General features: G+C 42.9%; 1 protein-coding gene across 1 annotated transcript in view; it reads left to right on the top strand.

Moving 5' to 3' along the window:
- The first annotated feature begins 3,392 nt into the window (after positions 1-3,392).
- The window catches only part of tex2 (testis expressed 2), a 15,382-nt gene continuing 4,200 nt past the window's right edge, over positions 3,393-14,574 (top strand). The window contains exons 1-7 of the mRNA XM_035655467.1: positions 3,393-5,138; positions 7,147-7,347; positions 8,471-8,834; positions 9,528-9,817; positions 11,100-11,243; positions 11,361-11,460; positions 13,883-14,003. Of these exons, the coding sequence (XP_035511360.1) occupies positions 3,393-5,138; positions 7,147-7,347; positions 8,471-8,834; positions 9,528-9,817; positions 11,100-11,243; positions 11,361-11,460; positions 13,883-14,003 (2,966 nt within the window). The remainder of the gene's footprint in view (positions 5,139-7,146; positions 7,348-8,470; positions 8,835-9,527; positions 9,818-11,099; positions 11,244-11,360; positions 11,461-13,882; positions 14,004-14,574) is intronic.

The following is a 14,574-nucleotide window of genomic DNA, read 5'->3' as shown; positions in this document are numbered from 1 at the left end:
TGACAGTCACAAAAAAACTATTAAGGTAAAGTATTAAGATGGAACCCTCCTCACAGACTCCAGATCTCCCAATCGATCCTTTCATTGGTAGACATCATCTCTCTGGAACTTTCTATACCTCTAATCAATGGTGCAAATGGAAATTGATACAACTGATATGCTGTCTGGGGCAGTGGAGAAAGTTAAACACTAACTGTGTTTTGTGAAATAATGACTGTAACTGTACACAAATGTTTATTGTTTTTCCTGTAGCACGGATGAGGAGGAACTTTCAAAACTGCCGGGACAAAGAAAAGCCCTTTGTCAGACAGTTGATGAATGCTTGTATGCTTCTATATCAAAACATGAGTCATTTTATGTTAAAATGACTCATGTTTAGTAGCCTGTTATGTAAAGGCTGAGATTTACCTGTCAATCTGTGATCAAATCTAAAACTTTGATTAAAAAAAATACAAAATTATTGTGTGTGTGTGTGTGTGTGTGATTGAAATCGGTTAGAAATTGTTCCACTGAACCCTGTATGCATGTTTGCCACTTTCAATCTGGATGTGAGACATGTGGTCCCCTTTGGACAAATGGTACACACTTAACACAACAGTTTTTGAATATGAGGTTGAGATGCTGTGTCTGTTTTTCCTTTTGGCTGCGTCCTCCTAAAACCCCACTCCAGGAAAATTTCCTGCATCCTTCTTTTCTCACCTTGCCGACCTCCACAATGTTTTAGTCCGTCCTTCAGGCTTTGATGACAACAACAACCACTTTCATCTCCATGGCTCTGTCTCCCCACTCATTTGTCTCCTCCCTCCTCTCTCCTCTCTGTCACTTGCTCTAGTCTGTGTCATCCTCCCCATTTTCTCTCTCCGTCTCTGCCTTTCTGCTGTCTTTAAGTGAATTCCACTTCAAAAGCTTGTCTCTGAAAGGTCGTCTGTAGCCCCTACAGACCCCCCCGAGGCTCTTCATTTGTCTTCTTTTTGTTGCTTTTTTCTATCTCTCTCTTGCCTTGTTTTTATTCGATCTGTTGTGCCCCTAGCACAGCCATGGCAGAAGCAACACACACACACTCAAAATGACGCACACAAAACTCATTGTAGCACAGCCAAGTGAATGGCTGGCTGGGAAAGTCAAATGCTCTGTTATTTCATCCCAGCAAATACAATCTCTGGAGATGCAGTGCCAACTAGAGAGCCTCAAGGGGCGCCGGGGCTTTCTCAGAAATGCAGACAATCACACAAGCTAACTGCTCTGTTTTTTCCCTTCGTCCCTCCTTCTTCCATTACAGCCCATTTTTATCAACCAGCTAAAGGACAAGTTACTGTGTGTTTGTGTGTGTGTGTGTGTGTGTGTGTGTGTGCAAACAGCATGATTGTGCACGTCATAAGTATGTGTGTTTATACTTGTTTGGCCAGTTTGATAATGCTAACCAGGGACGATGGACTCTGCTGTAGAAGAATAAATCGGCACAATAACTCAATAACAATTTGAGACCTCATTCAGTGAAATCACTGCATGATGAATGACTTTGGTTCCACTGTGTTGAGACAATACAATAGACGCCTTGTTCCTGTGATCACTGGAGCTTAACAGCTTCTTTGTTGTGTGAATATGTCCTGCGTATTGTAATGGTTGGATGTGGAAAGGACAGTTTGTTATATTTATGTATATGTTTACGCTTTTTAGGGTCCCATAAAGCACAGAAATAATGCAATACATGACGCTCCTAGTCTGACAAAAGACTAAATGTAATGACTAAATAAAAAACACAGCAAATGAAATAAGCAGCATTGGTACATAATTTGAGACATAAATATGAACGCATAAAAGACAGAATGAATTGTATAATTTAGAATTAATCTCCACCTTTTGTTAAGCACATCAGTTTAAAGCTGCACCAGGTAATATTTTTATATTTACAATGGGTTAAATGATTATGTATAATGCGAGGGATGTTGCTCCATAGTGACAAACCCACATGGAATTTTCTCTAGGGTGACCGAAACCAAACCAAATGAAGGACAAAGAGTATGTTTGTATGGGACACTGTGGGATGCGTTAGCAGTGCTGAGAGGTAGTCTAAAATTTTGATATAATGTATATCTAACTTAGAAAACAAACTATATTCTACTATATTTTAAGCTTGTAACATCTTTCCCTCTGGTTGACAGTCCCATGATGACAGCCTTTCCTGCTTTTGTTACAGTCATTGGATAAAAAAAGATTGTCGCTGCAGTGGTTTAAATTCGGAACACTAGAGCCAATCAATGTGTGAGACATGGACACCTGGTCACTCTAATTATCCCCCAGTTCTACAGTTGCCCTCATTTAGAGAGAGCACTTTAGCATCTTTCAGTTCATTGTTTTGGTTTAATGGCCCACAACTTTACTGTTTTGGTTCAGTCTCGCCACTCTCATTATCCAGCAGCAGCACTCAATGAAAAAACTCTGCTAAACCGACAGTACGTCAACAGCTACATTCACAGCAGACAGACAAAGTTAGCAACTAGACCGTGAACATGGTGGATCATTTAACTGCTAAAGATCCAGATATTTCCCTCTGGAGTTGGTAGAGACCAAATACAGTGGAAAATGTAAAGTGAATATTGGACTTTATCAGGATTTGGCATTTACCAGATAGCCAGAACCATGATGTTAATGTCGAACTGTATCGGCTGGGTGTGTAAATAAGCCACTGTTTTCTAACATGTTACACCATATTAAGTTAATAAGTTGATAATTTGTTGGGTTTTCAGCTTGTTGTGCTGACTTCAAGTGGACAAAATAATGAACTAATGCAGGTTTAAGCTAAAATCATTTCAAATAATAATTTCCACCCTATAATGATGATTTTCCATCCACTAGTCAGAATAATAGCCTTTGTTTTCTCCATCTCATCCACCTCACAGCATTTAGTCAGCTGCATTCTGCCCCCCGTGGAGGGTGGCGTTAAATACAGCCTTGCTCCTCAAGGCTCATGTGTTCTGAAGTAACCCATTAATCATGTTGCTATAGTGGGGGTGAGTGAGTGAGTAGGATGCTGGTAAGACAGAGAGAGGCCAAGGCCTGAGAGCGACTCAGTCTGTCATCTACAGCCTTGCATAATAAGGGCTAATGGATCGGGGAGCATGAACGTACCTGTCCAGTCTACTCACATTAGGATGAATAAAGAGCTGCAAGGCTTCTCTCTTCTGTCCTGTGTATGGTTGTGTGTGCACAGAGGGCATGTGGGGATCTCGAAAGTTTTTTAATCATGTTGCTGATATGCACTGCAATTTCTCAACCTCCTTCTCCACACCAATGTTTTGTAACAGTGTTTCACTGTTTCTGTGGTTATTAACAGTATGCTGCTTCTGTCTCTGTCTGTCTCTCCCAGGCTGTGAGCCCTGTGCAGGGTGGTGATGAGCAGTCAGGGCAGCAGCAGCAGGGGAAGTGGGCAGCATGCTGACACTCCTCCCCCTCGCCACGCCCCTGGACCCAAGCTGCAGGTGCAGCGCTCCCTCTCTCGCGACACCATCACCATCCACTTCTCTGCTCTGGGGAAGGAGGAAGATGACGAGGAAGAGGAGCTCTACGGGGTACCTGTTGAATCTGCTGGAGATAAATCTGGGCTTGATGGTGCAGGGGGATTTCAAGGTCCAGAAGAGTCAAGGGCCGAGGAGCAGTCTGTCGCCACTGCCTTGGAGGCAAAAGAAGAACTGCTGTTTGAATCTGCTGGTGTGGAGACTTCCTCAGGAGCTGCTGTGCTCCCTGTTTCCTCCGTCTCTGTGGACCCCTCAGACCCTTATCCACATACATCCTCTCCAGCCATGACTATTATCCCCACCTCCACCCACTCCCACCTGAGCTCTAACCCTCCTGCTAGCTCCTCTTGGCCCTCTGACCGACCCTCAGCCAATCCCCCATCCACAAGCTCCAGTTCCTCCTCTCCTGGCAAGTCTGCAGCGCTGCCCTCCTCCAAACCTTTCCTCAGCCTGGTTAGATCCTTGTCCAATGATGTTGAGTCTCGAGAACCCACTCCTGCGCCTACCACCGCTGCGCCATCGCACGCACGCCACCGTCACTTAATGAAATCTTTTGTGAAATCTCTTTCCACTGACACTTCAAAGGCTGAACATCAAGAAGGGTCTCTTCATCACTACCTTCATCAGCAACAGCAAGTACAGCCATCCCAGAGGCCTCCACCTCGCAACATGCAACTCTTCAAACAGTTCTCCCAGCCTCGATTATCCTCCTGCCCTGTCATTGTCACTCATGCAGGTGGAGACTCCAAAACAGCCCCCTCTTCCCCCATCATGTCCCCAGATGGTAGGTCATTCTTCAAGGTCCAAGAGGTGGAGGCCAGGATAGAAGATACCAAGCGGCGGCTGTCAGAGGTAATGTCAGACCCCCTGCAGCTTTTCAGTAAGATCATGGGGGATGAGTCTGGCATGGGAGCCGTTGGAAGTGCCACTCATCGTGCCAAATCACTGTCCTCCAGTGCGTCAGAGCTCAGTGGAGTGACAGCAGTTAACGGACACACAGAAGGTAACAACAACTATAGCATCAAGGAGGAGGAAGGGGCAGAAGGGGAAGAAGAGGAGGAAACCCCCACGGGCAAGGGCCCTGACTCTGTTTTTTTCTCCTTCCCATCTCTGGCACCAGCCCCAGCCCTCGCCCAGGCCTCCTCATCCACTTTCCCCAAGTCTCCTTCTATCACTCTGGGACGCTGCTCTATGTCGGCCCTGGTAGCTCGACAAGAAGACGAGGACTTCTGTGAACTGTACAGTGAAGACTTTGAGTTATGTACCGATACAGAAACACCAGATGGGGATCGACCCGGGTCCCGGCCACCCCATACTGGAAGCACTGGGTTGTGTAGTGAACTTGACACAGAGGAAGAGGAGAAAATGGAGGAGGAGTTGGAGGCTGTGCCTGTGACTGGCCTCATCTTGCTGGCACAGTTGGTGTACTGGTATTTAATCCTTCCTGTGCCACCCTATGTATGTGTGGTGGTGCATGGGATAGTAGTTGGGTTCATGTTGGCCTTGCTGGTCCTTTGGCTCTCATCTCCTCGACGCTCTTCGTTGGAGACCAGAAGAGGGAGGCGAAGGATAGAGCAGTGGAATGTGTCTCAGCTGGATATCAAAGAACCAGGAATCTTCAAGGTGAGACAAAGCGCAGCATGGGGGGCCGAGTTTAGGCCTATTGATATGACTTCAAAATGTAAACTTGTTTCCCCAAATTCTATGTAGGCTTTTAATCTTTCTCTCAAAGACCTTGGCTTTTTTGGCAGGTGTTCTTGCTCTGCTGCAACATTATCAATCGCATACCTAAGCTGCATGTTTTGCGCGTAAGGAATTTGCCTTGGTATAAAAAGAGAAAAATGTGCAAAAAATACCTTCTTATATATAGCCAAGAGTTAAGATAACCTATATTACGTGTAGTTGATAACGTCAGTGTCTTATGTGGCTGTGGCATTTATCTAACCCTGCCTTGGAGAAACCATCCTGACTGAGCCAAATAGTACACAGAATGCCAATTTTATTTTGTTTACTATCAATTATTGGAGTAGGTAGGTTTGTTGTCTCCAAGAGCTTATGGTTGTATCTTTAGACTATATGTTCTTCGCTCTATCATTTTAACATCATTTTACAATAGCCAAGCACTGAAATTTCCCCTGTTGTTTCAATTCAATTGGCTTTGCTTTCAGAGCCTCCTTTGGGACTGATAAGGTGGGAGTTTGGATGAGAATTAAACTCCATACAGCCTTGTGGGAGCCAGCAGCAACAACTGGGCTTTTATTACGCTTTTTCTCCAGTGACAGCTACAGTTTAGTTTAGCTTTGAACCAAACATCTGAATGAGAGTGCCACCACATTTGCCCCTTGTTCTCAGTTAACCTCACTTTGTGATGCAGAAGCTCTCCTAGTTTACTAGTTTGAGGGAGTTATGTAAGCATATGCACTAGTATGTGTCTGTGCCTTAGTGGGCACCAAGCTGTTGCACAGGAGAGCTTTATGACTGGAGGGCACAGCTGTTCCAAAAGAGGAGCTCTGTGGTTGTGCAGAACGTGATACACACACATGAACGATAGACCCTAGAGCACACAAGCGCAGGGCAACAGCAATGGGGACAAACTTTGCTCTTTCTCTTTCTTTTCATCTTTGTCTACCTCTGAGGATCAACAAAGAGTCAGTGTTTCAGATGGAGCACTTTATCTTTTGTTGTGTTGTATGAACTTTGCCACTGCATCCTTTGAGCGAGAATTTTGTTTTAAAATTATACTGGCACTGAATTTGGTTGTGATTGTAGAAAATACTGCAAGGAGGTTTATTGATGACCACATTTGGCAGAGAAAATTTTGGTAGCCCCTTTTTTATGCTGTGTAGCTAAAGGTAAACATTTAGGAGGATCTATTGGTAAAAATGGAATATAACATTCATAAGTGTGTTTTCATTAGTGTATAATTACCTGGAAATAAGAATAGTTTTTTACAAAGGGACTAGACCCGTCCTCTTCTACGGAGTCGACCATATTTCTACAGTAGCCCAGAATGGACAAATCAAACGCTGGCTCAAGACAGAGTTTTTTGAGTTTCGCAGCTACCGTAGGTTCCGCTATACGGTTGGGTATTAAGTCCATGTTATTCACCACCAGATGCTACTAAATCCTACACACTGGTCGTTTAAGAGTAGGGCTCTACAATACATTGTGATATCAGGAAATTATATAAGGGTATATTGATTATTAGCAAATATGTTGGCTGATAAGTAGCAGGAAATTGCACAGAATGCCAAAGATGTGTCGCCATTAAATACTCTGTAAAAAAAACAGAATGGTATGTGCTTATGAATAAAAAAAAAAATTGGGTGATATGTGTTTATTTTAACTCAATATATCAATATCTGTGTCAGCCTCAAACATCCAGTATTGTTCGTCCTCTATTCAGTGCTTCCACATAAACTAATGAAGCCTCTTAGTGGCAAAACATCTTTTAACACCAAGTTCAGTTTTCTTTCAATTACACTTGCCTGCCCTTTGCTTACTTTTTCGAGATGTCCTTTTCACCTGAATGACTGTGAATCTTAGACAGTTTCTAGTGAGTCTGACTAGGAGTCTGATGTGTGTGTATATCAATTAAAACTCTTTCTCCTCCACTGCCTCTATCTCTCAGGGCTGGATGAATGAGATCCACAACTACGACCCAGAGATGTACCACGCTACCCTGACCCACTCTGTTTACGTTCGTCTAGAGGGCTCCGTCCTGCGCCTGTCAAAGCCTAACCGCAATATCTCCCGCCGTGCCACACACAACGAGCCTAAACCTGACGTCACTTACATCAGCCAGAAGATCTATGACCTGACTGACAGCAAGGTGGGCTGGCTGTGGGTGTGTGTGGGTGAAGAGAGTTGGTGAAATGCTTTGTCGTGTGTTTCTGTGTCTGCTAGTGAGTGTGTGAGAGAAGGACAAAATAAGGGGGGGCATTAATGTGTTAAGTGTGTGTATGTGTTTGTCTCTGCTGGCTCCCCAGTGTATTTGTGTGCTTAACAAATAGTGACATCAAGCACACGTCCCCTCATATTTGCCTTTGCCTGAGTGCATGCTTGCTAATAGGTCATGTTCAGTGACAAAGCTACTCAGAGTCACATACTGTGTGTAAACATGGAGTGAATATCACAGGTCACTGACCCTGTACACACAACTGTGTGTCTTGTGTATTTGTGTGCTGACTCGGTGGTTTTGTATATCTGAAGGACAGTAAGAAGACATTTCTCCTGTCAGTGTATCATGGAGCAAAGGAGTCATCATGGTCGTCCTTATGTCGCAATGACCCCAGTCTCTGAATGGCTCCCTAAAGTGTCATTTCACCACCATTATTGAGAGTGTTTGCTCTGTCTTGACTGTTGCCTGCATTTACAGGATACAGGATGTGGATTACACATAAGAGTGTCCCCAAACATGCATTCACAGTCAAGGTCTGATTGTTTTACAGTCCTCCAGAAGAGAACCATGTGATGCTAATATTTTAGCAATGTTGAAATCTGTGTCAGAGCCTTGTGTTTGGCCAGAATTTATGCTTGAATGGAAACAAAATTGCATGTACCATTACAACATACTGTACAACACTGAATGATTGCAAATGCTAGCTACTATGCTGGCTACTTTTGTCATTGACAAAAGAAAGGACATGTTCTTATGTTGCTGGTCAAAGACGAATTGAGCTTTGGGTTAGATAAATATAAATACATAATACATGAGTCATCTGCACTTGTAATACTGCCTGTATTTTTTGGGGGGTTTCTATTTTCAAACTGTTTCAAGCCCCCAGTTGCTGCCACTCACACCCTGGGGCAAGTCTGCCACATACTATTTGCAGTTTCAATGTGCTATACAATATTTTTTTGTGTCCTTATTCAATGTGGGCATTCTACTGCAAAAACAACATCATCATCTTCATGTGTTTGATTATATGAACTTGGTGTATATGCCCCCATAGATTCAACTGGTGCCGCAAAGCTTGGCTAGGAAGAGAGTTTGGAACAAGAAGTACCCCATTTGCATTGAGCTGGCCAAGCAGGAGGACTTTATGTCCAAGGCCCAGGGAGAGAAGACTGAAGCTGGGGAGGACAAATTAGCAGGGCTGGGTGAGAAGCTAGAACGAACGGACAAATGCGAGAAAGCTGAAGTATCAGGATCATCAGAGGAACCCAAAAGACCAACTTCTGGTGGGGGGGACTTGACAATCTACCTGTTTGGGAGGACAGGTCGGGAAAAGGAAGAATGGTTCCGGAGATTTCTTCTGGCGTCCCGAATGAAGTCAGAGGCGAGAGGTAGCAGTCTGCCTGGCATCTGCAAGAGTGGTGAGTTTGAGACTAAGTATCTTCCACCAAGATGCAAACAGCCATGCACAGTAGATGGGTTTATCTGTCTCTCTCACTCTTTCAACACACATATTGTACTTGCACAGACGCACATCACTTTCCACAGTCAGAATAGCTATTCTCTTGGGTATGTAACTGCACAGCCATCAGATCTGTGCATAAGCCCCGGCTTAGGGACTGCCAATCCCCTCAACTGAGCGAACAGATAAGTGTGAATGGGTCACCAGGATTACATGCACAGAGAAGCACTATATTATAGTATTGGTCTCCACTGTGGGATATAAGCCTGAGAGGATAAGGCCCAATTCAAAGGGACACACTAGCACTGTGTGGGTCCAGTGATAAAGGCAGTGCAGGGTGAACAGGATTACTGGAAGGATGATTTAAATATCAAGCTGTTTTGTGGATATACATACTAATTATGTTGAAAAATGACTATTTCAGTGCTAATGTGAGTCAGAGAGATGATGCAGTGTGTCATCTGGTGTAAAGCATGCTGATTCAGAGTGTCGCAGTATGTTGTGAGAAAATATTAAAAAATAGATGCTAATCTAAAGTCTTGATCATGCATTATGCATGTGACATATGATGCATTGATTGAAATTACTGAAATGTTGCTGATGCCTAATTGTATCACATTAACCTCCCGTTAATTCCCCCCTCCATTTTTAGCCTTCTTGCCCTCCCACAGCCGCAGTAGCAGCACGCAATCTGGTGGTGGCCTGGAGGCTGACAGCAGGAGCAGCAGCCGGGGGAGCCTGGAGGAGCTGTCTCAGTCTCGCCACCGAGAGACCTCCTCTGCTCTCTCCTGTGCCTCTGGTGGAGGGATGAAGCAGAAGATGCTGTTGGACTATAATGTCTACATGGCTAAATACGTCAACCCCCAGGCACCACCGAGAAGCCCAACTGCCACCGAGAGCCCCGGGCACAGCCCCGAGAGCAGCCCCAAAACTACCAAAAAGGTAGGAAACCGAATTGAAAGTGAAATACTGAAAAAAAATCTTTTAGGACCCCTGGTGATGTCACTTGGTTAAAGGTAATTGAATTAATTGTAGATTTGTATAACACCTCTAAAGCACAATAAGATACCCTGTGGAGTTTTTGACCACAAGGATGGAAAATGTTTTTCTGAGTGGGCCCCTGTTTTGTTTGTATTGTTAGTTGGTGGTAATGCACAATAGAAACTTGTTAATGTGTCAACAAAGGCATTTACACTTTGTTTTAACATGATCTGCGTGTGGGTACATTATCTGTATAGTGACATGTGATCCACAGGCATTTGCATTTACACCTTTTTAATTAGCATTCTTGTTATCTCCATTCTGCATTGTGTTTTGAGATTGTCAACAAACATGGTATGTTTTCATTAGTTTTTTGCTAGGGAAAGCACGGCCACTATCCTGGTGACTAGCAGATATGAATAGAAACTGTGTTTAGTCAAACTCTGCTTAAATTTGTAGATGTATTTTGATTTTTTAGCTGGAACGCCGTCCTGTCTCCTGACATTTTGAAAAGAGTTAATGTTATATTAGCTGGCCCAACCCGTCACACCTGCACATAATGAAGCTGTGCACATTCCTCTGGAATCACGTTGTGGTGACAGATGGGTTGAAATTGTATGTAGTGAGTGGATTGTGTTTCATAGATGATCTGGCAATCTGGGTGACGTCAGACAAACATACAATACTTATGGATCTGTGTATGAGGATTATACATAATAAAGTTTGACGGCCATGCAAATCATGTGAGAAACAGCAAAACGACGGCGCTTGGAGATGGCCTTGAAATACGGGAGAAACCCAGGAAAAACAGGAGTGTTGGCAGCTCTGGCTGTGCTCTTTCTTACGCTAGCAAGAAGAGGCAGAGATAGGTGACCATTCAACCTCCTGGGTGATTTTATTCTTTAAGAATGTTTACGCTGTATGGATTCCATTTACACTTTGCGTTAACAAGCTATTTTTTGCTCCACAGAGTACCTTTAATCTTGTGGCCATGCAGTGTAGAGGGGCCCTGTGTCAAAATCTGGTTGTAATTATGTTTGAGTTTATATTGTGAATTTGAACCCAGGAGGTCAAGGGGCCCAACCGCAAGCTTATGATCTGATCTGGCCACGGAAGTAGACAGAGCCAGATGCAAACCCAGGCTTGATGTAGACTATTATTATACTTGACCAGAACCTACTAGCTTAATTTTATGTCAAGAAGATTAAAATCTACAGTACATACCTGTATGTGTGTCCTTTAGATACGCAGGAGTTCAGAGGAGACCGTGGAGCCCGAGGCCTGGGTCAATGCTTTTCTTGGAAGGATATTCTGGGATTTTCTGGGAGAGAAGTACTGGGCCAACGTGGTCTCCAAAAAGATCCAAATGAAGCTCAGTAAGATCAGGGTGGGTACTGGTACTAGCTTATACGAATATACATCTACAGTATCACTAATGAATCAGATTGAATTGTTTTTCAATTGTGTGTCTCTGATGGCTGTATTTCATTTGTTTTGTCTTTAGCTACCATATGTAATGAATGAGCTGACTTTGACAGAGCTAGACATGGGCTTTTCCATTCCCAAGATCCTCCATGCCTCACCACCCTCCGTGGACCACCAAGGTAGGAAGAGAAGCTACACTAGGTATGTCATGTTTTTCACAGTGTTCTGGATGGTCTCTTCCACTGCTATCTTTCATTATAACCCAGGCTGTTCCTCTTGCCTTTCTGACAAAATAGCGAGACGCACCATTTTTTTCCCCCCTCAATCTAGCCATCTTCTTCAGCTCCATCTTCCCTAAGCATTGCTCTACTTCTCTCTGGATTAAGACGTTTACCCCTCCCTTCAACCTTCTCTCCCTCTCTGCTTGGGAGTCTAGCCCCTGTGCGTGCCTCGCTCTATTAAGCCACAGTAATTAAACTTCACGTCTTGGGTCCCCCTCATCCATTACTGAAACACTGACTCACCTTGCCTGCCGCCTGCCTTGAGCCCTAGCAAAGGGACTGGTTCGACACAAAGATGTGAGGCGTATTAATTGGCCGGTTAATGGAGAAAATGAGAAAAGAGAAGCTTAAGAAGGGTAAGAGGTTGTGGGAGGTGTGTTTCAATCAATACTGGTGCTTTTAGGCAGAGCAAGAGATGAGTAAGTTACCATAATTATATTCTTCTGGCCTAATTTTTTTAATATTCAGGGTTTGTCCAAAGACAATCTAGTCTAATATGATCTTGCGTCTAAAGATATAAGAGCATTGACAGTGACAATACCTGCTATTCAGTTGAATCAACCAGTCATGAGTCATTTTCCTGTCAGCCACATTTCCACGGCTGAGTCTGCAATGCTCATTAATGTGTTCTGTCTGAACCTATACGCCCACAGAAATATACTCACAAAGCATCATCAGTTGATCCTAGCACATAATTAGTCCTTAAGGAATGGCTGCGCTGTAAACCTGCACAAACAGCACGCATTTGCTTCAATAATAACACACCTAATTTCTAAATAATCTTGTGTATATTTCTTTGCTCTTGTGATAATGATAAGGAGAGCGAGAGTGCTTCTTGACTCTTTAATGTTAGGAAGACATGATTTGATTTTATAATGTTTATACTGTGCTCCAAGAACTACTAAATGCACACAAGCTTGTGTAGAGTAGAACTCGGCATTATTGATTTAATCTTTTTTTCATTCACTAGACATTCACCTAGACATTGATAATGAGACAGTGTTTAGTATGACTATCAATTCTAGTAGACAATTGATACATTGGACATCAAATAGAAGTGGGTGACGTTAGTGTTTGAGGAAAAAAAAAAGAAGAAGAACGTGGAACTAAATCTAGTTACAATCTAAGGTATAAAATAGTGCAGCAGCTAAAATATAGAAATAAAATATAAACTGTAGTAGTAATGTGTATATACATAATGAAACATTTCCCTCTAAACCACAAATGAAAACCTAGTTGTGGCACCAGAGGAAAGGTTACCAAAGATTCATCATCTGAGCACCATTTGCAATCCATCCAAAAACTTAAGAGACATTTCAACCAAATCAAAAATATCAACAATAACCCTAACCCTTACGCTTCCTCCTCTTCAGAACACGAATGCCTGCACAGAACTGTATGGCAATCCATCCAATATTTGTTGGGATATTTGATTTGATTTATTTGCACAATAAAACAACAGCAGAATCAGATGAGAATAAAAAAAGACCCTAGAGGCTTGTAGAAGACAAGAATAAGCATTATAAGGAGATACAAAAATCTATCCAACTGAGCAACACCACTAGAATGGATAAAATGCATTAATACAGATATGATGTTAAATATATTCATTTTATTATACATCAAGCTATATATAAGCTATATATTACAATAACGTAGATTCAAGGCAATATCTTGTCTCATATAATATTGCTGTTATGATATATTTCCCAGTTCTACATAGAAAAGCACACATGCTTACACCAGTGGTGCAGATATATCGACTCCTCCTAAATTAATCAGGTACTCCAGACTGTCTCTCCCTCCTGTGTGTCTTGTTCTAGACAATGAGACAGTGTCTAACGTGTCCTGACTTAATGCTGTCATTTAGCTTCTCCTTGACACTGCTGCCACACACATACAAATCAATGAGCATTTTAGGAGAATGGAAAATGAAGAGGAGGAAGGAGCGAGGCAGAGGATTAATAAGCAACACTTATCAGCTGCAGAGGTTAACATTCAATGAGCAAACCACAGGGGGGATCGAAATCCAAATTGTTCACCCGTCGCCTCCTGTGAAGTGTGATGTGTAAATAGGAAGTCGACCCGATGAAGTGAGCTGATAAGGAGGCACCACTACCCTAGAACTGACCTTTTCAGTGTTTGCTAGTGGATAGGTCTTCTTCCTGGCAGCTCTGCAGGGGACCTCAGAGCAATTAGACACCAGGCAGGAGGTTCTTGTGATTCACAGAAATAGCAATCAGAGTTTAATTTTTGATGCTGCTGTGGTGTTATTGTGGATGTAAAGTAACCTGATTGTAATACTGAAACATATGTCCAGGTCTGTGGTTTGATCTGGAGATCTCCTACTCGGGCTCCTTCCTCATGACACTAGAGACTAAGATGAACCTGGCCCGCCTGGGGAAGGAGGGCGAGGGGCTCGGGGAGCACGGAAAAGAGTGGTGAGGTTTTTCAGTTACATTCAGTGATTTTCTCTTATACAGTTAGTAATGATGCTTATGAAGCTGAGTCTGATTTTTAAAATGTGTTACAGATATTTGAGAGCGATCCTTCACAGCTTGTCTTTACTTCTCCACGTTTGTTCTTCTCATTGTCTTATAATACATTCTCAGTGAGTAGGCCAGAATAGGATGTCTGAAGGATTAACTATTTTGCTAAACAAACAGCTCAGAGCTAGATGTTAATTAGGTAGATTTGCCTTTAGAACCATAGAGTATCTGTTTTTCAAAATTCCTACCCTTGGCTCTTCCTCTTTTCTCTTAATCCTCTCTCTGGACGCTTACCACTGTGGATTTGTCCAATGACTGGTGAGTTTTGGAATAGACACCTGTCACTGAAACAACACTTTTTGTTTTGTTTCTTGTGTGAATTGTTGGAGATGAATTTCCTGTGATTTTTTTTTATCAGCTGGGGTGCATTTAATGGGAATTCGTTTTAATTGTTAATGGTTCTTTGCAAAGCCATTAGAGCCTGACTTTGCAGCACTGAGTGTTTTCATGTGTGTGTGTGTGT

This window comes from Morone saxatilis, unplaced genomic scaffold (assembly GCF_004916995.1).
Source record: "Morone saxatilis isolate NCDOM2014 unplaced genomic scaffold, NCSU_SB_2.0 Contig14, whole genome shotgun sequence".
NCBI classification, from domain to species: Eukaryota; Metazoa; Chordata; class Actinopteri; family Moronidae; genus Morone; species Morone saxatilis.
Note: the sequence above shows the minus strand (reverse complement) of the source record. Positions and strands in the feature narration are given on the sequence as shown.